The 24860-nt window shown below is 35.7% G+C and overlaps 1 protein-coding gene across 23 annotated transcripts; it reads right to left on the bottom strand.

Annotated features, from left to right (window-relative positions):
• Positions 1-8175: 8175 nt before the first annotated feature.
• LOC137749388 (phosphatidate phosphatase PAH2) lies at positions 8176-24328 on the bottom strand. 23 transcript variants are annotated; one of them, XR_015956701.1, is made up of 13 exons: positions 24060-24328; positions 22383-23590; positions 21283-22168; positions 20397-20704; positions 20224-20297; positions 19919-20003; positions 19439-19525; positions 19266-19338; positions 18884-18927; positions 18601-18729; positions 18404-18502; positions 18112-18261; positions 17670-18010 (listed from the first exon to the last, which is right to left on the bottom strand). XR_015956701.1 is itself a non-coding variant. In XM_068489502.2 (12 exons), the coding sequence occupies exons 2-12, from the start codon at positions 23427-23429 to the stop codon at positions 18205-18207; spliced, it is 2889 nt and encodes a 962-aa protein (XP_068345603.1). In that variant the 5' UTR covers positions 23430-23952; positions 24060-24241; the 3' UTR covers positions 17670-18204. The 23 variants fall into 23 exon arrangements, 7 of the variants coding, with proteins under 7 accessions (XP_068345603.1, XP_088541855.1, XP_068345584.1 ...); XR_015956697.1 differs by having other exon boundaries at positions 17670-18015; positions 22383-23952; positions 24060-24241; XR_015956698.1 differs by having other exon boundaries at positions 22383-23952; positions 24060-24241.
• Between the last annotated feature and the right edge of the window lie 532 nt (positions 24329-24860).

Here is a 24860-nt window from a genome sequence, read left to right as displayed (position 1 = left end):
GGTTTTTCCTTCTTTTTTTTTCATGTGTTTGTTCTCTTTCTTACGCGCAAGGAGCAACGCAATTCTTTCTTATCGTGGCATGAAAACCATTATTTAATTATTGTAATTTGTTTACATTATATCTAAATGGACTTAAAATTTTTTTGGCACCCTCCTTGGTTTGAGCCCTAGATTCGTGCCCTAGTAGCCCTGAGCTAGAGTAGGCTCTGCCTCAAAATGTATATCAAACTATGCATCTGTCAATTCTAATCATATATAGAATTAAGGAACCTTGCATATTAAAACAAGTTGCTGTTTGGCACTGGGAAGGGCTAGAACCGGCTTTGCCTTAAAATGTGTATCAAACTATGCATCGGTCAATTCTAATCATCTATAGAATTAAGGGACCTTGCATATTAAAACATGTTGATGTTGGGCACTTTCCCAGAGGTTTCACAAATCCAGCCAAACAAAACAAAATAAAAAATCCCAAGGCCTCAAAATGATGAACCCAAAAGTTGAACAAATTATTCCATAACAGTCCACAACAAACATTGGCAGATGAGAATCTAGTCAACATACATACGAGTCCACATATATGCAGAATCTAGTACCAAAAGTTGAACAAACTATTCGTTAACATCACTGTCCGTTACTATTGCAAAGTTCCATGCTTTATGTGCAAAATCCAGTCCACATATATACAAGAAAATTATAAATAATTCGCTAGAAATTGAATTATAACATGCAGCTCTTAGAAGTTAGCTAGAATAAGAAAAAAAATGACTCAACAAAAGAAGATTGAACACCTTTTACTTCCATCCATGGGAATCAATTTTTGCTTAGAGGGAGAGTAATGAGCGGGTAGCGTGGCATAATATACAAAACTATAGGACTTAGTACATGGCCGATATTATTAAATGAGTGCTGCTATTCTACTCACATTAATATATTAATCATAATACACCTATTTTCTTATATATGTGGATCGCATGTATAATTGTACATAAGTGAGATTCATGAGAGAGATAGTAGTCAAGAGCTATAGTTGAGTAACATTATTCTTTATTAGTGTTCCAAATGTATATCAACTTAGTATAATCCAAATGCTGACCAAAATACTTTTGGTAGTTATATAAAAAGAAAAATTGACTACTTATATATTTCTACACGTGGACCCCAGAGGTCCAAGAATTAAAATAATTCCTACGGTAGAGACTGGAGAGTGCTCATGCAGAATGAATCCTCTTCGGATCCTCTTTGTGAGTGTTCATTGTACATCGTATGGTTAGAAATTATTTTAAATATTTTTATTTAAAATTAAATATAAACAGTACTTGACGAAAATTGATCGTACCATATATAATAAACGGACATGATTTGAGGATTCCCAGGATCTTTACAAAGAGAATCAGGAGAGGATTCTCATTCACCCATGCATGCAGCGGACCGGACTCTGGACCGGGCAGAGCCCTATATGTATGTATGTATGTATGTATGTATGTATGTATGTATAAATCTGCCCTTAATTTCATAGTGCAAGCAGGTCACCTCAGCCTTAATTTCTTGTAGTATTTTCCAAATTAAGATCACGCTAGCTAGTTGATCAAGTTAAAGAGTATAATGCCCCGTGTTCGCCTCACAAACAAAGATGACACAAAGGTGCAGATAATGAAGATTTTCAAAAGATTCGATAAGGACGGAGACGCCCATGCAACTTTCCAAGACCGAGCTCAAGGCAGCTTTGGCAGCTTTCGCTGAACTTGGAGCGAAATGGCCTGCCTTTAGAGCTTGGGAAGGTCTTAGGCATGCAAATGACAACGGCGACGGCTTAATTTCTATAGACAAGGAGCTGGACAAGGTTGTCGACCATGCCGTGAATCTTGGGTATACTGCAAATTAGTATAATCAGTTTAATATCACTTATGTGCAGTATATATTAAAGATCTTACTCGTTGTGTCTGGTATTTCTATATATATATATATATATATATATTTTTTTTTTTTGTTGTATGTGTGTACGTGTATTCTGTAACGAATAAAGGAGGTGACCTTTCGCATCCCCTCGTTGGACAGGGTATAATATATTTGGGATCTCGAGTCTCTACATTTAGCATCTGTGGATAGTTAAATCTTAACTATTGGGTTAATCTAGGAGTTTGTATCAATCCACGTCAAAATTATATGTTGTATTACACTGTTTACACCGTATCTCATCTCTCCTTCACGTATGTTCTCTTTCGCAACTGTTCTACTTTTGTTCTCCATATAATTAATCATATTCGCAAACCTGAAATCTCATAAATCCATGAATAATCATGACCTCCATTAGGTTCAAATCATGTCCACGTTTTGAAATCCAAATAGTAATGAATAATCCCATAATTTTATCATTTTGGATTATTTGGAAGTTGGAACTATTTTGAGGACCAGAAAGACTTACATGCACTTCAGCCAGGCCAATAATGTCAGTTTTGTGAAACCATGTAGGAGTACTCGTAAGAAAATCAACAAGCCAATGTAAATCTTTTATTTTTGGAAATGATTTCCACATTTCATTATTCTCTCTTGCACTCCTTCCTTTTTTAGTGTGGAACAAATAACTCAAAAAAGAGACGTGTACAAAAAAGAAGAATGAATACTCTTTAAAGAAATAAAAAAAAAATTAAATAAATAAAGTTTACATTAAATAGTAGTCTCAAGTTCATAACCCAACAGAGGAGGGTTTATGAAAGAGAAAGATTTGATCTAAATCAATACACCTTGCACAAACAAAGAGCACATACAAGATATGGACAATACTCCATATATAGAAGCCAGATGAAAACACGAGTCTTTGAGAGACTTGTACCACCCGTGCCTAAGAAGAACCATAGCAGCACATGAGCCATAGCACCGGGGACCAGCAGCACCGCCACAAGGAAGGCTCAACATCCTTGCCGACTGAGAAGTCAGAATACCACTAATCCACCATAATTTTTAGTCCACATGTCTTATATATGCATTCGACTATGCACGTATTTCATATGGAATGTTTATTTATTTACTCTAATTATGTTAAAATTTTCAATTTCTTTAAAAGTTTCCTTTCGATGATGACCTTAAAAAAAACTTCCAATCCATGTGACTACGTTCTTCCCACTTTTGGTACACACACAAATCAGAATCCTTATATCAATATCCATGGCTCCAAAATAATATTATCATATCAGATAGTTGGAAAAAGGAAAAGTGGTTGGTGTGTCTACTATAACTATAAGCAATAATATGAGATACCTTGTTTTCCTTCTCCTTTTTTTTTCTTTTCTTTTTTTATTTATTTATTTTTTTGGCGAGGTGTTAAATTCGTACTTGGCCCCTAATTTCTTTTACAGTTTTCTACTTTCGTCCTTCAACTTTTTCATCTATAGTTGGTCCCTAAATTTTTGAAAGTGTGTTAAATAATGCAATGAAAGAAAGTAATTTTTGTTTCAAAGGTGACAAATATGCCACCACTTTTTTAAGGGCATTTAAATATTCATTTACAATGACCAAAATGCCCTTGATTTATCAAAACATGAATATGTTTGTCTATAATATACATTTATGCTGAAAAAAATGAACAAAACCATAAAAAATGAATAAGTTGATCCAATTCGAATATTTTTGTTTTAAATGAATCCAATTGAAGAAGCTAGTTTTACCTTAGGGACATGATTATAACCGACTTGAACAAATGATGTGATTTAATATTTTTTTTTTTTACAGATGCAACAATTTAATTAGTTATTTCAGTGTTACATTGCTTTGCCTCTCATCTCTCTTTGAAATCTACAGAAGGTGATGTCGGGTTGAAGTTTACAATGTGGTACATTCCAACCAGCCACGCATCGAATTGAATCCACTAGTGGTTCTATCAACCTTTGTAGTTGGGTCACTGATGTCCTTATTTTTCACATTTTCAAAGTTTGAGGACCAACTTGAGACCAAAAACAGTTAGAAGAGTTAAAGTGGAAAACTCCAAGAGTTTAGGGGGGCAAATGTTGATTAACCCTTTGTGTTTTTTGTAGGAATTTTTTCTTGCACAAACACCTTGACTGATATATATGCTAGTTTACCAAACCACCTTTGAGATAAGATTGTGGATTCCATGGGTCCTCAGATAAGAGGGCGGCGAAAAGAATCCATAAAAGATGATTATCTTTTTTGATTGATGGCCCGTGATGTATTCTGATTCTCTCCAATCCCACATATTAGGTCGACTGTTTGATGAATGCAATCAAATACTGATAATTTGATTTAGTTCGTTCAAATTAGGCATTCTGCAACTCTCTGTCTCTACGTGTCCAAAGAAAGAAAAGGAAAACAGAGGCTTCCTAAACCTTAAAAAGTTGAATTATTCCTGTCTGTCTCCGTTAATTATTGACATATATATATATATATATATATATATATGAAAAACTGCTGGAAGAATCAAAACTAGCTCATCGCAAACCCATATGACTAGTCAACAAGAATAACCTATATATTATCCATCACTTTGCAAAGTTCCACACTTTAAGTACACGCACAAAACAAAACTTATTTGAAAATTGGGTGTCACTAGGCATCTTATATAGAATTTGTCCTTACAACACTATAAATACAACTTGTGGAGGATATACCTAAAACCTGTGCCATCCTTTACGCGATGTGAAATATTTTGAGATGTACCATCCTTAAATTTTATTCTTATAAAGACAACACATGTGCTATAGTTTTATTCTTGTTTTTTTTTTCTTTAAATGGGGGATAACTGGTGATAAACTACGTTTATCCGTCCCTTCTGGACTCGAAGATGTTATGGAAAATTTCACCTTGTATGTGACTATAATTTTATTCTTATTTATCCAAGTCAAATTAATTTGACTTTATTTTCTACAAGAAATATAGCTTTGATATATGGGTTAGATTCGGTGACGTACATTTTTGACAAACATTTTAACATTTTTTTTTTATGGTTATCATTATGTAACATTTTTCAAGGATATGAACCTTCTATATTTCAATTCATCGTTCATAAGTCATTATCGCAAGAAATTAAACATATCCAAAATCATTAGGACATTTATTTGTAGTGAAGAAAATGGACGAACATATGATTATACAAAGAAATACTAAAATGGTTATCATTTTTGTCTGATAGTCATATTGCTTCGAATTGAGGTAATATATTTTATTTTGTTTGACGGTTATATGAGGATTGGTGGTTATATGGGATGGCTGGTGGTGATGGAGAAAGAGATGAAGATGGGATGCTCGGGTGGGAAAAGAGGGGTGGGCCCCATTTTATTTTGTTTTACTTTAGTTTTTTATTTAATTTTTTTTATAATTAATTATTTTTTATATGCTATGTCATCAAATATGTGAGTCATTCATTCGTCACATCATTACTTAACAAGAAAATTATCGGTTTAATTAACGGATGTATGAAATTACAACAAAATACAAGTTTGTGTAGAAAATTAAAATGTTTTAAAAATATTATATGAGATTGCAATTGCATCCAACTTCGAGCAAGTAAAATATAATTTACCTCTTTTTTTACGTCATAGTGGTCTAGGCCATGAACTCTTGCCCTACTAGTCTTGGGCCAAAGCTGGCCCTATGTCAAAATGCGTATATGTATCCTTCAATCCTATCCCTACACAGAATTAAGAGACCTTGCCTATAAATACATGCTGGGCACTTTCCAAGAGGTTTTCCAAATCTTAAAAGCATTTCCAGTGAGTTCCTAAATAGGGATAACCATCGTATAAAATGAGTATTAAACAAATATAGGGACAAAATGGATCTTCAATGGATCGGAAAGTGAGTCCCTAAAGTATAGGAACTCACCGGATACATAGTGTATGGCTTCACATATAAGGACTATACATGGACAACCGTAAGTGAAAAACAGAGGCCACAATCTTGATTGAAGCTTTTAATACTTTTAATTAATTAAAAAAAAAGTTAACATAAACAAAAAAAAAATATGGGGAACTTTAACGAAAAGCTCAAGATATTGTTCACTTTAACGAAAAGTTCCAGGTATTGTTCACTTTAACGAAAAACCATATTTTTACACTAAAAGTAAATCATGATACTATTCAATTTACCTTTTATTTTATCCTTATCGTTAAAACTCAAAATTTTCAAGTCATTTTCATTAGTTTTCCTAAAAAAATGTGCATCTTGGATGAAAAATGGGCTCAAAATCTTGATTAATGATTTTAATTAATTAAAAAAAAGATTAATATAAACAAAAAATGTGCACCTAATCAAATTATCACATAAAATCATAAAAAATTCAAATTTTAAACTTCAAATTTTGGGATCTACTATTCCCATTGAATGCAATATTCTTTTAGGGACATAAAGATTCTCTTTAAATGAGTACTAAAAAATAATGATGATAGTCCCTAAATAAAGACTTCTATTGGAGTTGCTCTTAGGCTTCGTAAAGATGGACTAAGATTATCTCTCCTCCTCTTTCCATCACTCTTCCATCCCCTCATCTCACATTCTCTATTTTGTCTTTCTCCTTCTATAAAAAATTAACATAAGATGTTAACGTGACTTAACTGTAACCATTTAAATAGAAGAAAATAGAAAGGAAAAGAAAAAAAAAGAAGGAATAGAATCCTACTCCCATAAAGATAAACCCAGAGGTTGAACAAACTATTCGTTTCCATCACTGTCCATAGCAAACATTGGCAGATGAGAATCTAGTCAACATATAGACTAGTCCACATATGTACAAGAATCTAGTACCAAAAGTTGAACAAACTATTTGTTTCCATCAGTCTGTTACTACTGCAAAGTTCGATGATGTATGTGCACGCAAAAATCTAGCCCACCTGTATATAAGAAAATTACAAATAATCCACTGGTAGCGTGGTATAATATGCAAAAATATAGAACTTGGTACATTGCCAATATTACTAGAGAATTGTTATTAGCACTAAAAAATTCTCGTTTTATACTCCAAATTTTTTATATTGAGAAAGAAAAATACATTTGTGAGAAGTGTAGAATGAGATTTTTGAAATACCAATAACACTTTCCTATTACTAAATGCTATATTAATCATTTTACTTACCTATTCTTTTAGATATGTGGATAGCATGTACATAAGTGAGATTCATGAGAGAGATAAGTAGCCAAGAACTGTAGTTAAATAAAATTATTCTTTCTTAATGTCCCAAATGTGTATCAACCTAGGATCAACCAAATGCTGACCAAAATACTTTAGGTTGGTAGTTATATATAAAAAAAGGATAATGCTAAGGAGATCAAATTTTTTAATTAACTTTGCAAACCAAATGATATGTCACCAATAGGAAATAAGATTATCTCCAAAGGAGATGTAAAAAATGCCACATAGATATATAACGGTAACAAATGACATACAATTTACTTCAACCGAGATGATAAAGTTGACAAGGAAAATACGGCTAAGCTGACATAGATAAAGATATGTCAAATTTGAATCTGCCTTCAAATTTGATTTTTGTTATTTCCAAAGGCGTTCCACTTGCCTTACCTTAAATGTTAGCATATTTAAATATTATTTTATTATTTTTAAACCAACAACCCAACTTTTATTATTTTTGTTTGAAAAAACATAAATGAAGCATAAATTTTGGCATACCAAGTGGATGAAAAATATTAACAATATGTGAAATTGTCAAGTCAGCCATCAAATTTAAATTTGACGTTTTGAATTTAACTTCTCATTTGGAGATGCTCTAAGCACGTTAATTAACATTTAAATAATAATCCAATCATCAACAGTCACATTATTTGGTTTACAAAATTTAGTTTAAAATTTTAATTTTCCTAGCATTACTCAAAGAAAAATTGACTAATTGTATATTTCTACATGTGGACCCCTGAGGTCCAAGAATTAGAATAATTCTTATGGTCTGGAGTAGGGTTGGGCACAGCCCGGGCCGGGTCCAAATTTGAAGGAACCGGATTGGAACCGGTTAAAAATGAAACAGGGCAGGCCGAGCCGGGTTCTGAGATTTCTAAATTTGGAACCGAACCTAACCCGACCCGTTTCAAACTGGTCAATTCCACCCGGTTTCACGGGTTTTTGTCAGCAAACACAAATGAGAGTCATGGGACGACCTCGTTGAGGTCATTGATCGAGTCAAGAGCACTTAGAATCGGTCGAATGACACCAAATTGGGCGGTCACCAGCCGAGTTGGAGCTTCGCGCCCATCATCTTCTCTGATATGCAAGAAGCCATCTTCATTTTCTCCGATTTGCAACAAGCCATCTTCATCTTCTCTGATATGCACCAAGTTATCTTCATCTTCTCTGTTCTGCAACAAGCCATCTTCATCCATAAATTCATTGATAACAACAAAACTTAATCAAAACATAAAAATTTGGTCAAAAATGGACCAACGGAACCTCTTCCATTTAAATTTTTGAACCAAAAGCCAAATAATTCCAACAAATTAGATATTTTGGATTTTCAATTTCATATCCTTTCAAGTAAAGATCAAAACGTAAAATTCAAAAACAAAAGATCCAATCTTTGGGGAAAAGCCATGTTACTGAAACCAAAGAAAAACTGAAGAAGAAAAAAATGATGAAAAATATCAAATTGAAGAAAACCCAACAACAAAATCAGATGAAATATGATAACTCACCAAGCAATAAAATCCGAGAGCAACTAGAGAAGAGATTATCCATGGTAGAAGAACCGAAACTAAAACTTCTCCTTGTGATTATCTCCAAGACCTAGATAGCTTGTTGTGCTCGATATTCAATCAGTGATAGCGAGAAAGACTAGAGAAGAAGAAGAATAAGTGATTATCTATAAGACCCAGATAGCTTTTTGTGCTTGATATTCAATCAGTGATAGCGAGAGAGACTAGAGAAGAATTTGAGAGCGATTAGAGAAGAGATTATCCATAGCGGAAGAACCGAAACTAAAACTTCTCCTTGTGATTATCTCCAAGACCCAGATAGCTTTTTGTGCTTGATATTCAATTAGTGATAGCGAGAGAGACTAAAGAAGAAGAAATGATTATCTCCAAGACCCATATAGCTTTTTGTGCTCGATATTCAATCAGTGATAGCGAGAAAGATGAAGAAAAAGAAGAAAGAAGAGGAGAAGAAGGAGAACCATATAGCTTTTTGTGCTCGATATTCAATCAGAAAAGAAGAAGAAGAAGAAGAAGAAGAAGAAGAAGAAGAAGAAGAAGAAGAAGAAGAAGAAGAAGAAAAAGAAAAAGAAAGAGAAAAAGAAAAAGAAGAAGAAGAAGAAGAAGAAAAAGAAGGAGAAAGAGGAGGAGGAGGAGGAGGAGGAGAACTAGATAGCTTTTTGTGCTCGATATTCAATCAGAGAAGAAGAAGAAGAAGAAAAAGAAGAAGAACAATGAGGATGAAGAGAACTAGATAGCTTTTTGCGTTTGATATTCAATCGGAGAAAAAGAAGAAGAAGAAGACCCAAATAGCTTTTTGTGCTCGATATTTAATCAATGATACCGAGAGAGACGAAGAAGAAGGTTCGGGGAAATGCACAGTGAGTCAGCGAGTCTCTGAGTTGGCTTGCTCAATGAGTCAGCGAAGCTCCGAGTCGACTTGCTCTCTCCTCGCCGAGATTAAATTATAGATTTTGTGACAGAGGTGTCCGAAGAGAGAAAGAGAAACTGGGGGAGAGAGAAAGAGAGACTGGGGGAGAGAGAGATTGAGAATCGACAAATTCGAATGGGAGGACTGAGGAGAAGAGAGTCTTCGAGAAGGTGTGAGAAAATAGGAAAGGAATGGGAAAATGTTACAAACGGGCCAGTCCGGGACCCTCTTTTTCTATACATTTGGAACCGGCCCGCCCCTAAAATTTCATCGCACCGCCTCGTCCCGTTTCTCTTATTAAAAAATTGGAACCGACCCGTACCTACCCCAAACCTTGATTACCCGCCCTGATCTACAGTTCCTATACCCATTTGCCTGCCCCTAGTTCGAAATGTGGCCATGCATGCAGAAGACTGGGCTCTTGACCGAGCAGAGCCCTATATATATGCACAAATCTGCCCTTAATTTCATATTGCAAGTAAGTCACTTCAGCCTTAAGTTCTTGTAGTATTTTGCAAATTAAGATCACACTAATTAATCAGTTGAAGAGAATTAATGCGGCGTCAGGATGCATAATGATATCATCAACATAGAGTAATAGCACAATGATTGAAAAACTATCACACTTGACAAATAGAGAGGGATCTGCATATGAGAAATTGAACCCTAGCTCAAGTAAAAAACTTGAAAACTTGTCATTCTAGGCTCTGGGAGCTTGCTTAAGACTATATAAAGATCTCTACAATTTGCAAACATAATCTGGACAACTAGGATCCACAAACCCTTGAGGCTAAGACATGTAAACTTCTTCCTCAAGAAAGCTATGCAACAAAGCATTCTTGACATCTAGCTGTTTAAGCTACCAGTTATGAGATGCAGCTAAGGACAGAACCAATCTAACTGTGGTTGGTTTAACCACAAGACTAAAGGTTTCATAGTAATCAAGACCAGCCTTTTGAGAGTACCCCTTAGCTACAAGTCTGGCTTTGTACCTAGCCACTGAACCATCTGGATTTTTCTTAATCTTGTAAATCCATTTGCAACCTACAAGATTTTTGTTAGGTCGTAAAGGTACAAGTTTCCAAGTTTGTTGTTGAACTAGAGCATCCATCTATTCTTTCATGGCAGTTTTCCACTGAATACACTTAATTGCAATATTAAAATATTGAGGTTTTTTTTTAATACAGACTCTTTTATCTACTTGAACAGAGAACACTTTCTTTCTAACAATCCCAGATTATCAACCTGGTTTGCATTAGATGATAATTATGTGAAGTAATACACACTGGTTGCAGATTATCAACCTGAAACACTACAACATTTGGATGAGCTTCTGAGTACACAGAAGGTATGATTTCTGAAGAAGAACCAGCACTTGTGGATGAATGAACAAGATCACCAGAACTATTGTGTTGAGAAGATGTGGACTGAGTAACATGTTGAAGTCTAGAGGTAAGAGTAGTGGGGTGTGGTGAACCAATAAAGGGAAATGTTGGGGAAACATAAGTTGTATGTATGAATGTATTTGTATACACAATAGGTCTTGGGGAAGAAGACTGACCAGAATCAACTTTAGGAGTGTAAGACAAGACATGAGGGAATATATGATTCATAAAAAATAACATGTCTAGACATCAACAACTTATGATCTTTGAGAGATAAACATATATACCCTTTGTATTATGTAGCATACCCTAGAAAAATACATTCAGTAGTTTTAAGGTCAAGTTTATTGGTTCTATAGGGTTTCTTAGAAAGATAACACAGACACCTAAATATTCTCAAATGTTCAAGCTTAGGTAGAGAATGATGTAACATTTCAAAGGAAGACTTCGTATGTAGAACAGGTGTAGGCATTCTGTTTATTAGAAAAGTAGCAATAGCACAGGCATGAAACCAGAACTGTGAAGGTAATGAGGCTTGTTGTAAAAGTGTAATAGTTGTCTCTACAACATGTATATTTTTTCTCTCAGCCAACCCATTTTGTTTTGGGGTATAAGAACAGGATTTTTGAAAGGCAATGCCTTTGGTAAGAAGAAATTGCTTAAACTGAGTACTAATGTATTCCCCATCACCATCACTTTGCAATATTTTCACATGAGCAGCAAAGTAATTTGAAACAAAGGTAAGAAAGTTGACAAAAACAGTGGACACTGCAGCTTTATTATTCAGTGAAAAAATCCAGGTATATCTTGTACATTCATCTATAAAGGAAACATAATACTTGTAACCTTCTATAGACATACTAGGTGAGGGAACCCAAACATTAGTGTGAATTACTTCAAAAGGTGTATTAGACTTTGAAGCAATTACAGGAAAAGGTAATTTTGTAAACTTGCCTTGTAAGCAAGCTTTACATGTATGAAACTGAGAGTTACAAGGAAAAGATATACGAGATTTACTAAGTGATGCATCAACTACAAAATGTGTAGGATGTCCTAATCTGTAATGCCATAATGCAAAAGAAACCCTTTGACCCACATAAGCTACTGGAGAAGAAAAGTCAGATATAAACCTCTGTAGCTTGAGTATGGGAAGAGGATAAATAACATTATTACTCAGCTCTTGGAATAGCATTCTCCCAGTGAACTTGTCATGTATACAGAGAAAAACATCATCAACTATACATCAACACTTATTATCTTTGCACAACTGATTCATGAATAGTAAGTGTTGAGACAATTTTGGGACATGAAACACAGAATTCAACTTAAACTTATGTGACTTAGTGGAAAGAGAAGATGAACCAATACATTTGATAGCTAAACATTCACCACTAGCACTAGTCACAATATCATTGGATGGATAAGTTGTTGCCATGTGCAAGTTTGATAAGTTGGAAGTCATATATGATTGGTTGTTCCAGAGTCAAGTAGCCAGAAATCTTGTGAAGTTACTGAGGTAGTTTGTGCTTACATAGCAAGAGGAGTATGTGACTGAGTCATATTGGGGTGATACATACGTGGTATGATAGAAGGTTGAAATAGTGAACCTTAGGACTGTAGGAACATGCCTTGAGAAAATCCAAATAGATTCCACACATGAGCTTGACCATATTGTCCATTAGTCATTTGAGCAGGCATAGATGAAGAAAAACCCTGAGAAGAATGTCCTGGAAATCCTGGATAAGTCTTATTCCTATCAAAGCATGTAGCAGCAACATGACCAACTCTGTGACATATCTGACACCCATGTTGAAAACAGTTCAATGCAGAGTGGCCTTTGCGATCATAGATTTGGCATATTTGATTTGGATTATAAGGCTGAGACATTGACTGTTGTGTTCCATTATTCTGAGAAGTGTTGGATACATCATAGAACTTAGACTGAGTATAACCTCCTTGAGGATAAAACTGAGTAATAGAACCATTATGCTGTCCTCCAGAATTATTCCCATAAAATTTCTTCATTTTCCTTTGCCTTTGTAATTATTGCCCCTAAAATTGTTGTATGAACCAAAACCATGTTGAGTGACAAAAGCCATAGGAACATTAGTCATATATGGCATAGGCAATTGCTAAAAACCTTGAGGCACCTGCTGAAAACCTTGGAGTGGCATGGGTGACATTGGCATAAATGGCAGTGAAGCATTAAGAGTACCAACAAAACCTTGATTCATTGTTGATGCAGACTTTATTCCTGATGAACCATCATGATCAAAACCAGATCTAGATGTTTAAGTGAACATGGTAGACATCAAATGAATCTGTTTAGTAGCTTCATCCAGAGTTTTCTTCTGCCTTCAATTGAGATCGTAATTCTTTGAGTGAAACAAGGTTCTCCATTCCACGTATAACTGATTTAATTGTATTATACTCACTTGGCAGACCTTTCAGTGCAACAATTACAATGTCCTCATCGGAAATGGTTACACCAGCAGCAGCTAGCTGATCTCTAGACTCCTTGATCCTCTGAAGATATGCATCAACACATTCAGGTTCTTTCTTGATTTTCTGCAAGTCAATCTTGACTTGAACAATACTTGTTCTAGTAACACTACAAAACCATTCTCCAAGATTCATCCACATCTCTTTGGAACTCTAATAGCCAATAATACAAGACAAAGCAGAAGGAGACAATGTAGCAAAAATCAAAGTCATCAAAGCTTTGTCATGAATCTTCCATACTTTGTACGCATCAGAGACATGGTGATTGTTATCAACAGTATCTTCCTCAGAATCAAAATCCTCAAATTTAGAAGGACATGGAATATAATGATTCACAAGACAAACAATTCCATTTCCTTCCAACAATAGATCTATTTGAAAGTTCCATGTAACATAGTTGGAATCATAGAGTTTCACCGTTGCAATATTCCTAACACTCGGAATTAAAGACGAAATAAGAGATTGTGTAAGCGCTAATTGAATAGAATTCACCATAGCTTTCATCAATTTGTGTGTCATACTTCAACAATCTTGAGACAATTTTAATCCTCAAGAACAGCACACAAATTCAATTGAACCCACCAACAACAACAATAAGCCAGTAATTGCAGAAATCAACAATCTTGTGAATACAAAACAAGAAACCCCCAAATCTTAGGGTTACAAATTATTAGAAAGCTGTAAACAATTCACAGATCAAACACGGATGGGCTGAAAGAAACGAAAGAATCAACAGAACATGATGTACGACGATGATCAAGAAACCAACAATTCAACCGACTGAAACATCGATCAACAAATCACAGATAGCACAGTGCGAACACCAAACACCGATACACAATAAGAGAAGACAAAAAACTAATGATCGGAGATGTCACCTAACACTAATCACAACTGGAGAAGAGTAGCGGAAGCACAAAGGATCGTGAACGGGAGGAGTGAGCCACTCCCGGCAATGATACCATGTCAACAACGTAAAAGCTTAAGAACTAAGTAAACTAGAGAGAGAAATAAAAGAAAGAAAGTTTGTTAAAACTGAATATTTTCTTTCGTTCAACTTGTTTAGAATAATTACAACTATTGATATTTATACATTAGTGAGACACCTTTTTACTAACTAAGACCACTACCAATAACACATAGACACTTGTCATAATCCTATGCACTCATAATCTCATCAATTCTATCACCGTGGTGTATTCTGATTCTCTCCAACCCCAAATAATAGGTCAACTGTTTGATGAATGCAACAATGAAATATTAATAATTTGATTTAGTTCGTTCATATCATGCGTTCTGCAACTATCTATATGCCTAACTAATTTAAATAATTGTCTCTACGTGTCCAAAGAAAGAAAATGAGAACAGATGCTTCCCAAACCTTAAAAAGTTGATTTGTTATTTTCAATCTCTGTGAACTGTTGTCAGATATGCATAATTTTGTTGTGATCCATTGTAGCTTTCGGCATTTCATCACTCACTTGTAGAGATCAAAATGAAACTGCTGGAAAAGTCAAAGCTAGCTCATCGCAAACCCATGTGACCTAATCAACAAGAATAACCTATATATATAAATTATCCATCACTTTGCAAAGTTCCATGCTTTACGTACACGCACAAAAACAAACCAAAAAAATATCACATATACCAATTATTTAGATGCTATTGTTTGGGAAGATTTGGATGAAGCATAATATTTCAGTTTAATTGATGGGAATTAAATATTATTTAATTCTCGAACATAAGGCTAGGGTTTAGGGTACCCCCACAAGCACATAGTGCTATACATAAAAGCCACTAACCCTCTACTTACATACATACATACATATATATATATATATGTCCTTTCTTGTACTTCCTGTAGAAAGTGAGCAAATCAGTCAGAGGCTTAGAATTTGAAGATTAATATGGTTAGAGAGATCCGGGTTCCGTGCTGGAATACCAAGGAGCCTACAGTTGTCGATAAGAAGGTCCAAATAATTCCGTGGACGAAGGAGCAGATTATGGAAGTGTTTAAAAGTTTTGACAAGGATGGAGACGGCAGGCTTTCAAAGGAAGAGCTGAAGGCAGCCTTCAAGAAATTTGAGTCGCGTTGGAGCTCCTTCAGAGCTTGGACAGCACTATGGCATGCAGATGCCAACAAGGACGGCTTTATTTCTATTGACGACGAGATCGGAGAACTTACCAGTTATGCCCTAAAATGTGGGTATAAACTGTAAATTAAGCTGAAGTACAGGGTTTGTTCTAGTTCTATCTGTGTACTTATAGTATTAAGGAGTCTCTGATAATGTAATATATGTCTCCTCATATGTATGCATCTGTGTGTGTGTGTGTATGGTGTGTGTGTATGGTACGTAGTCTTTAATTACATATGAGTAGCTGTAGCTCTCTCTCTCTCTCTCTCTCTCTCTCTCTCTATATATATATATATATATATATCTGTGTACTTATAGTATTAAGGAGTCTCTGATAATATAATTTATGTCTCCTCGTATGTATGCATCTGTGTGTATGTATAGTACGTAGTCTTGAATTACATATGAGTAGCTGTAGCTATAAATATATATATATATATATATATATATAAGTATTATTGACATTCCAAAAATCTCATTCTACACTTCTCACAAATATATTTTTCTTTCTTAATATAGAAAGTTTGGAGGGTAGAATGAGATTTTTAGAATGCTAATAACAATTCCCTACACACACACACAATGCATATGGCAGCAACGGGGAAGGCAAGGTAGAGGTAAAATATTCTTCTGAAATCTAAGTAGCAGGAGAAAAACGAACATCTAAATTGTCACTATTGTGAATTTTGACTGTACGAAGATCTAAATTACCACCTGTGCTCTTATTTCGTGTTCCAATTTGCCCTATCCATTGATTCCTGTCAACAAAACTGTTTAGTAGCTGACGGGGCATAGACATATGAGAAATTTATCAATTAAAGTGAAATACAGCTTATCCTTTTTCTGGCAAAGGGGACCAGCTGGTGGTATTTCATTCTCTTCTTAGTTACTATCATGCAATTCACTAACGTTAGAAATTGAACCCAAGACATGCCGTATGAAATAGGGATCTGATATTCGTCCTCAACCATTGAGCTATCTCGTGAAGGTTAATCAAATACTGTTTATGAAATTGAAAAGAAAATTAAAACAAAGAAAAAAAAAAAAACCTCAGCCATCTATTCATCTTGTTTTTAAGAATTACAGTTTCCTTCATCTTTCTAGTTGGGGGTGTTGTGTTGATGGTGGCATTTGTTGTAGCTATTGGTTTGTGTACAGGTTATTCGGCAAGCGTGAATGCCCGTTTTGTCCCTTCCATTTTCGTATATCTTCGCATAGATATTTTTTCCTTCTACTTTTTGAGACTGAGATACAAAAGATGCCTGAAGAAATGGAAGAGAAAGAGAAAGAAAAAGGGACTGAAGGGAGGAGACACGTGTGGGTTGATTATTTTCTTCTAATTTTCTTTTTAGTTAAGAAATTTATTAAATGTTCATGCTACACCAGCTACTTAACGATTTTATTGACGGAATTAACGGAACCTGTCAAACTGAAACACAAAACAAGAACACACGTGGTAAAATGAGACACAATAGAGTGTAAGGGTAAATTGAGACTTGTTGAAGAGAATAAGAGCCATTGCCAAAAATAGGCCTAAAAAGATTAAATTAATTAAACAGAATTGGGTTCATCTAGGTGTCATCACCTGATAACTTTGAAACATATTTTTAACATAAACGGCAATGACTACATTGATGACCTGGTAATAGACAAGAAACAAAATTGGTAACTTTTAAACTTAAAAGACCAAACTAATGAGTTGACGTAAAATTTTCTTAATACATTTACCAAATAAAAGTCCGCAAATCATGTATTATTTGACTAACTATTCCTACATTACGTGAGCACACACAGGAATACGCCCAATTTTACACAAGTTCCTAATACTAATTACTAAGGGAGGTAAATGCAAAAACCTATACACCTCAACTAGTCTCTATACCCCTCTACGCCGCGGAAGAAACGCCAAAACATCACCGAAGACCGCAAAAAAGGATACGCTAAAGATTTTCTAGGCCGAGGCTGAAATAAGGTTAGATGTTTTCATGAAGACATGCAAGTCCGGCCTAGAAAATCTTTAACGTACTCATTTTAACATCTCGCAAAATGTGAGTACGGGAAAAACAACAGGGGTTCCACAGAAGGACCAAAACTACATACTTGAATCCACATGAGAAATCAATATGCATTTGGAAACAATAACTTTACAGATAAAGATACATGTGAATGCCTATTTACCCATTTGACTTCTAAAGAATAGTTACAACTTGAAGTGGTCACGGAATATATATGAACAGACTATACAAAATTAGATTGAACAGAAAAAGAGGGGAAAAAAAATGAAGCAGCAGCATGGAGGTGGGACTGATCCAACTCTTCTACGTGCGCCTATCTTCAATATATTGTTTCAGGTCGCCAATAAATCAGTCAGCCGGGTAAATGTAGACATTTAGACAATAATTCCTAGCTACACACTGTCCTAAAATGTCTTGATAAAGTTAGCATTGTCATTCTACAACCAAAAACTCCATGCACAGCTTCTGACAGATTAAGTGAATGAGAAATTGGGATTTACCTCAGCGGTTCTAAACACAGGCATGGCGAAATTTATCTGTCTCCATATCTAGAGGAGGCTAGCTACAGAAAGCAATGAACTCCCTTCAACACCTCAGACATTGATATCGGGCAGGGGGAGTTTCCAGAAATTCCACGTATTAAAGTCCTCCTGCAATCAACAGGGAAAAAAAACAAAAAGCATGCTCAAATGGTTAGTGACCACAAAGGAAAGAGAGGACGGTGGGGAAAGAAAAAGGCCTTTTTTATCAAAATAAGGCCTCTATGAATATTTAAAGTTGAAAAATCAAAACCTGCTCAGATGAGTTCGTGGATGGAAACATGCCATTCACTAGAGCATGAAGAGAGCTATATGACTTTGTGTCAACTCGGCGGTTCACAGCAACCTCACCCTGCATACCCAAATCATCAAAAGGAAAAGTAGGCATTTGACATTACTCAATTACAGATATATGGATTGCTGCTAAATTATCATGAACATCATAATTACCTTGGGATTAATAATGAATATTTTTCCTTTCGGGATTCCAACCTTAAGGTAGCTGAACTCATCGGTATCTCTGTTTCCAAAGCCAGCATAGAATGGATTACAATCAGAAGGGAACAATGATTTGATATCCTGAAAAATAGGAAAATGTAAGATATTTAAAAGAATATTTGAACCCATAATATTGTTTGGACGTATCCTATGAAACAAATTATTTAACATCAGGAACATGATAAAACACGCAGTAAAACAAGTGAATAGGTCAAGATAAACCCTATACACTAACCTCTAAGCATGCGATCTTGAATTCATGAGGAGCTCTCCTGATAACTGAGGAAAACAGTGTCGGTCTATGCATTAGAAACTACATACAACTTAGTAAAAAGAAAATTGCATGTGATGTCTAGTGATCTAAGTAAAGGTAATTTACATTCCGCTCTGTTAGCCACTAAAATCTTTTTCTCAACAAATGCATTATTCAGCAAGGAAATGATGCTCTTCCTCTCTATGAAACGCAGTTTACCATTTCAGTTTTATCGGGATAAGTGCAAAAAAAGGGCAATGAACCGAACTTATAACATGCCTGAAAAACTAAATGGGACACTTTAGCAATTTAAATTAAACATCTGTTGAAGTTCTAGAAAAAGAAGTGCACCCACATCACTTACCTTCGCGAAAGAGAGAAGGAAAAAGTCCATCTGGGGAAATAACAACGGGACCATCTGGCAAAGCCTTCCCATCCTGCATATTTCAAAGCAAAGAAATAAATAAACACGGTATTTTGGTCACTTTTATTTGAAAATGCAAATCACGGATTTAGCATGAGTTAAGCATATGACACCTGCTTAAGGTTGAATAAAAAATGTCTGGTGAGAGAGGCTTGAGAAATGGCACGTGCACTCAAAAAAAGCAATTGAAATCCATTTTCCTGCACCATAGAAATAATAACCAATTCCTTTTAAGATGCAACTTCAGTGTAGTTATATAAGTAATTCATACATAAAACGTAATAAGTGGGTCACAGACGGGCCAACAGGAGATGAGAGACGGCACATTATAAAGGTAATCAAGACTATAATTTGTAAGGTGATGACATCATATGACTGAAGAAGTGGGTCACAGACGGGCCAACATATCAGGTTTGTGAGACCCAATGTGTTTTCGTCTACATATGTTGGCTACAGGCCAACCCAGCAGAGTGCTCAAAATACATGGTAAGGAGTGATGAATGCAATGTGAAAATTGCCATCACTAAATAAACATGATTTCAAAACAATAATCATCATGAGCACTAGAATATTAAAGGACAAGACAAACAAACCTTAATGGCTGAAAACAAATGTGTAACACCTACATGTGACCAATCTACCCCAACCAAGGGCATGAATTGACCTAGAACATCTGACCTGTAAAACAAAGTTGTAAACCAAGCGGGATCAGACCAAGAGAATCCCCAGTAATCAACAAGTGAATGCATAAAGAACTGAACCGTTATAGAAAACCTACTGTTACTCATATTTGATAAATATATCTAAAAAACCACTGTAGTTCATTATTTATCCAGAAAAAATTTGTCAAAATACAATGTACCAAAGATTTTTTTTTTTTTTTAAAGAACAGACTTACTTTGTGATTGTCCCATCCACATCTGAGATCACTATGCGTGTGTTCCATTTCCACAAATAAATTCTGGCATCAACCTGTTGAGCAACAAGAACTATAAGAAAAGGACAGTAACTATATCTGAAAAACAAACAGCCAGAATGAGAACGAAAATAAAAATCACAACAATAAACAACCTGCTGCTTCCCCAGCATTGCAGTAAAGAATGTGAAGGTTACTGTATTCTTCCCTTCCTTCAGTTTCAAGGAAGCCAGCTGCTCAGACGTTGGAGCGAGTGCCCTTTCCATTTTCTTCATCCCCTTGGGTGTAAGCATATTCTTATGTCCATCTGTGCCAACGGTGCTCTCTGAAGCATTCTCAGCTTCAGGACTTTTACTGCCATTCACATCTGGCTGCATTGCTGTCCTGGAATTTGATCCCCTAAAACCGAAGGGCCAGAGTTTCCAACTTCCACTGGCGGCAACATTTGCTTTGGATGGATCTCCTGTAATAGTTTTCTCAACTCAGTGGACAGCTAATATGCCCTTGAGATCAAATATTTGCACTTTCCCAAGTAAAATCATCCTAAAGCAGCTATATCCCATGAAAACAACTAAGAATTCAGGTAATAAGTCCATCAATTAGTACATATATCAAGATCCAATTTTTCAGAAAATGTTTGACAAGCAGTACATATAAGAAGTGTTTGCAACGAGAGCTTTGCATAAAGCAAAATTTATGTCACTTTCTACATTTTACCACTTAAGGATTATTTTGTTCCTGAAAAAAAAAATGAGGCCCTTCCAATTTTCGTCACAGAGAAAATTCTGGCAAATAAGTCGAACAAAACATAAAGTGAAAAAAGAATAGTAAGAAAATTCTGGCAATAAGTCAAACAAAAAATAAAGTGAAAAAATGGTCATATTAGTCATATTTCACTGACTTGGAATATATCAATTCTTAATAGTGTACTGTAATTATGTACACACTACCGACAAGAAAGCAAATAGAATTTTTTCAACATTCAGTGCGGGAAATCCTCGTTTGTAAAATATCATACAAGCAAATATCCAAGTTTCTCACCAACTGCAGAACAGGCAGGACCATCTTTGAGCTCCGCTGAACCTGAAGCATTCTCGCTATCTGGTGTTTCCAGTGCTAATTGTTGCTCTTCTTCTCTGTCAAACTTTCTAAAGCTCAAATCATCTTTACATTGCCATATCGACTTCAAGGGATGGACATTTGAGTCCAGAGAATGGCTTAATGGATAATGAAGATCAAGTGCAGTCAACTTGTCAGTCTGAGGCCACATAATAGGCAATGATTCGACCAGCCTCCCAACTTCCTTGCCAGCAGCAGCCGTATGATATCTCGGAATACCAACTGCAGCTGATGCTGCCTTCAGTTTTCCAGTTGATTTCTGAAAATCAGTTGAGGGATCTTCTGGAATAAACTTTTCCAGAGATGAATATGATTCATAATTTGTACCGTCTTTTGGACTGCACAAGAGACTATTTTCTCCGCCTACACATGATGGAAAATGTGACTCCGTGCACTGAACCTCAGTGACTCTGATTTCATCATCACTGAAGAGGAATTGTTCTTCCTCTAGTCTCACTGGCAACACACTTGCTGCTTCTGTCACAACATGGCCATTAACGGACTTATAAGGGGTTTGTAAATCACATGATGCGACATCTTCCTCTTCTATATTTTCCTCCTCTTGAACTCGATCACAAGAGGTGCTTAAACTAGACATGCTCTGTGACTCAACTTTTTGAACTGAATCAGGTAATGAATTTTCCTGGACTGTTTGACTATTGCATGGTTGAACTATTGCTGGCCCTTCAGGGCCCGCAATACAGTCTGTGCATGAATGTGTATCTGTCTCTTGTAAACAAATTTCAGGAGCCTCCACTAATTGTACCTTCACAGAAGTATTATCAGCATGTTGCCCAGTAACTGAATCCTGATGAAGAACACTAAATACCTCAGTCTGAAGCATCCAGGTGTATACATAATTAAGAATAATGTTAGCTAATTGATCATTTATAACCAAATTCTGTTTCCTAACTGAGCGTATTTGAGTTGGTAAATAAGTCATAGAAAACACTGCATCTGAAAATTCCTAAATAACTTTAAAATTTTGGTTTCTATTGCAACAGATTTGATAGAAAGATTACCTTAGACAGCAGCTCAGTTCTGGCATGCACTGTTTCAGCATGAACATGAACTTGCCCACTTCCTTCTCTGGCAATGTACAATGTTTCACAACAAATAAAGGGTTGGACTTGATCTATCCCACCAGCTGTATGAGAAATTCCACAGCCAGGTAATACAACATCTTTCTCATCCAAATGCTTGCCAGGGCAAGCTTCTAGGTCAACCAAACTTTGAATTTCCGGATCAGAACATGTGGCATTGGATATGACAGCCATTGCATTCCCATCATGTTCAGTTGCCGCAATAATAGATTCATCAACGTCGCTAGATACTCTAGACACAGGCAGAGACGAGCTCAACTGGCTTTGCTTGGCATCAATCTGCATATCTTCATTAACCAACATATTAGGAGATGAAAAACGGGAAGCATTGTCCTTCCCAGTTTTCTTAATGGCAAGACTAGTGGACCAGTTCACTTCCAAAAGGTTTGCTGCAAACTCCGCCCGCTCCAACGAATCCACCCTACTCACCCCGCTATCAACCCCCTCTTCCTCCTTACTCTTGCGCTCCTTCATCGACCTGCTCCCAAATAACCCTAAAATTCTTGACCTCCGGGAGTTAGTCCTGGACAAAATCTTCCCATTAGGCGTTTCAATCTGACCAACTGGTGTCAAATTCTCAGCATCATAATTGCAACTCATGGACTTCAATGGCTGCCCGTTTTCTCGACATTGCTCATCCGTCTCATCACTTGAAGACGAAGGATACAACACAGCTTCCCCTTCCTCTGCATCAACCTCCCTAAGAAAATAAGCTTCCCCTTTATGATCCAAATACATATGGCAACTAGCATCCTCCCCATTGACATTAATGTTTACCACCTTCTCCTTTGTCTTCAAAACCCCTTGAAACTTCCCAAATTTCACATTCCACGCCGACGATTTGAAGCTCCCATCTTGTTGTTCAACTACAATTATATCCACAGCTCCACCAAACGGGTGGAACGGGCCGGAGGCCTGTACAACGCCTCGGGATATATAACTCCCTAGCCTCCCAACCGCATACATCCTATTCCTCCCCTATCAAATTTCTCAGGACACCAAAATCTCAAAACTCAATCATAATTTACACACACCCGGTCGATTTCCTCAGGAAAAACCTTCAAAGCAACCAACTTTTAATCCAAAAATTGAATTCTGAGACAACCCAGACGACCAATTTACCAAGACTGCATTACAATATAACAACCCAATTGATCAAAACCCAAAATTTAACAACTTCCCACAGTTTTAGCTCCAAATCAGTTACTGCATGCATCAGAAAAAGAACAAAATCCCTCTCAAGGGTCCCTTTTTTTAATCAGAATCCCCCACAAACAGCTCGAAATCAAGAAACAAACAAGAAAGAGCATCAAATTCAATGGAAGACCAAGCTCTGTGGAACCGCCAAAGGAAGTTATGGTGATGAAAGCATATTCCGTCTTAGTTATTCCAATGTGCCCAGCCTTCAATCATCGTTCAAATTCCAACAAATATATAAAGGCACCGCATTTTTCTTTTTCTTTTTTTCTTCTTCCCCTTATTCTTCTGACTAGCAGCGATGATGGATTCAATAAATAAGAAAAAAAAAACCCAGAAAAAAAGAAGAGGAATTAATCTAAACTAAATAAATAAAAGGGTTGGAGAAATGAAACTGACCTGAAACGAGGATGAGAAAGAAAGAGTGCTATCTCTACGGAAAGAGAGAGTGTTGTTTTCTTGGCAATCTCGAGTTGTTGCACGTAAGCATATGAGAGATCATTCAAGTGGAGGGATTTTATATGTCCACGAACACCGCTTGTTATAATTATTTTTTTTCAAAAAAAAAGACCAGTTAAGATGTGCCGTATAAAATACGAACTTGAAATTTATAAAAAATTATTAAGAAATCTCATGGTGGTTCATCACTTATTATAATTAAGTGAAACGTGAATTCTATTCTTCAATTGTGCTCTTATATTTTTTTTGCTTCAATACTAATTTCTCTTACATTTTCTTTTATAACGGGGTATAAACCTTAAAAAAAATAAAAAAAAATCATATATGAATATCACGAGACTTCAGCTATATGTGTGACTAACAATAAATAATAAAAAAACTTATTGAAAACAAAACAAAACAAAAAAAAAAAACTGAACTCAAACGGCATGATTTTGTGTTTAGCGGTGCGATTTTACTAGAAAAAAATCTGTTATCTAGGAGACGCATGGGGTTATAGGTGGCGTGGCATTGACTTGAGTTAGGTAGACAATTGATTAAGTGGGGTCCAAGTAACCTTTTGCCGCCATGTGGAAATATGTCCAACTTTTTCTTTGTTGTACCAAAATAAAATAAAGTTGACAACCATATCGCCAGTGAAATCTACCTATATATCACCTAATCAAAATATGAATGCTAATCTATTTAACTCAAAAACATTTTTGGGAAAAAAAAAAAAAAAACTCAAAAACTTTGAAATCT

This window comes from Pyrus communis, chromosome 15 (assembly GCF_041283825.1).
Source record: "Pyrus communis isolate YQ-2024b chromosome 15, ASM4128382v1, whole genome shotgun sequence".
Taxonomy (NCBI): Eukaryota; Viridiplantae; Streptophyta; class Magnoliopsida; order Rosales; family Rosaceae; genus Pyrus; species Pyrus communis.
The sequence above is the reverse complement of the archived record's forward strand: the minus strand, read 5'-3'. Positions and strand labels throughout refer to the sequence as shown.

Coding starts and splice junctions, on each gene's coding strand:
- LOC137749388 (XM_068489483.2), bottom strand. CDS start 23,429: ATGTATGCGGTTGGGAGGCTAGGGAGTTATATATCCCGAGGCGTTGTA. Junction 20,705..21,282: donor TCCTGCCTGTTCTGCAGTTG/GTGAGAAACTTG, acceptor AAACTATTACAG/GAGATCCATCCAAAGCAAAT. Junction 20,298..20,396: donor CAATGCTGGGGAAGCAGCAG/GTTGTTTATTGT, acceptor GTTGCTCAACAG/GTTGATGCCAGAATTTATTT.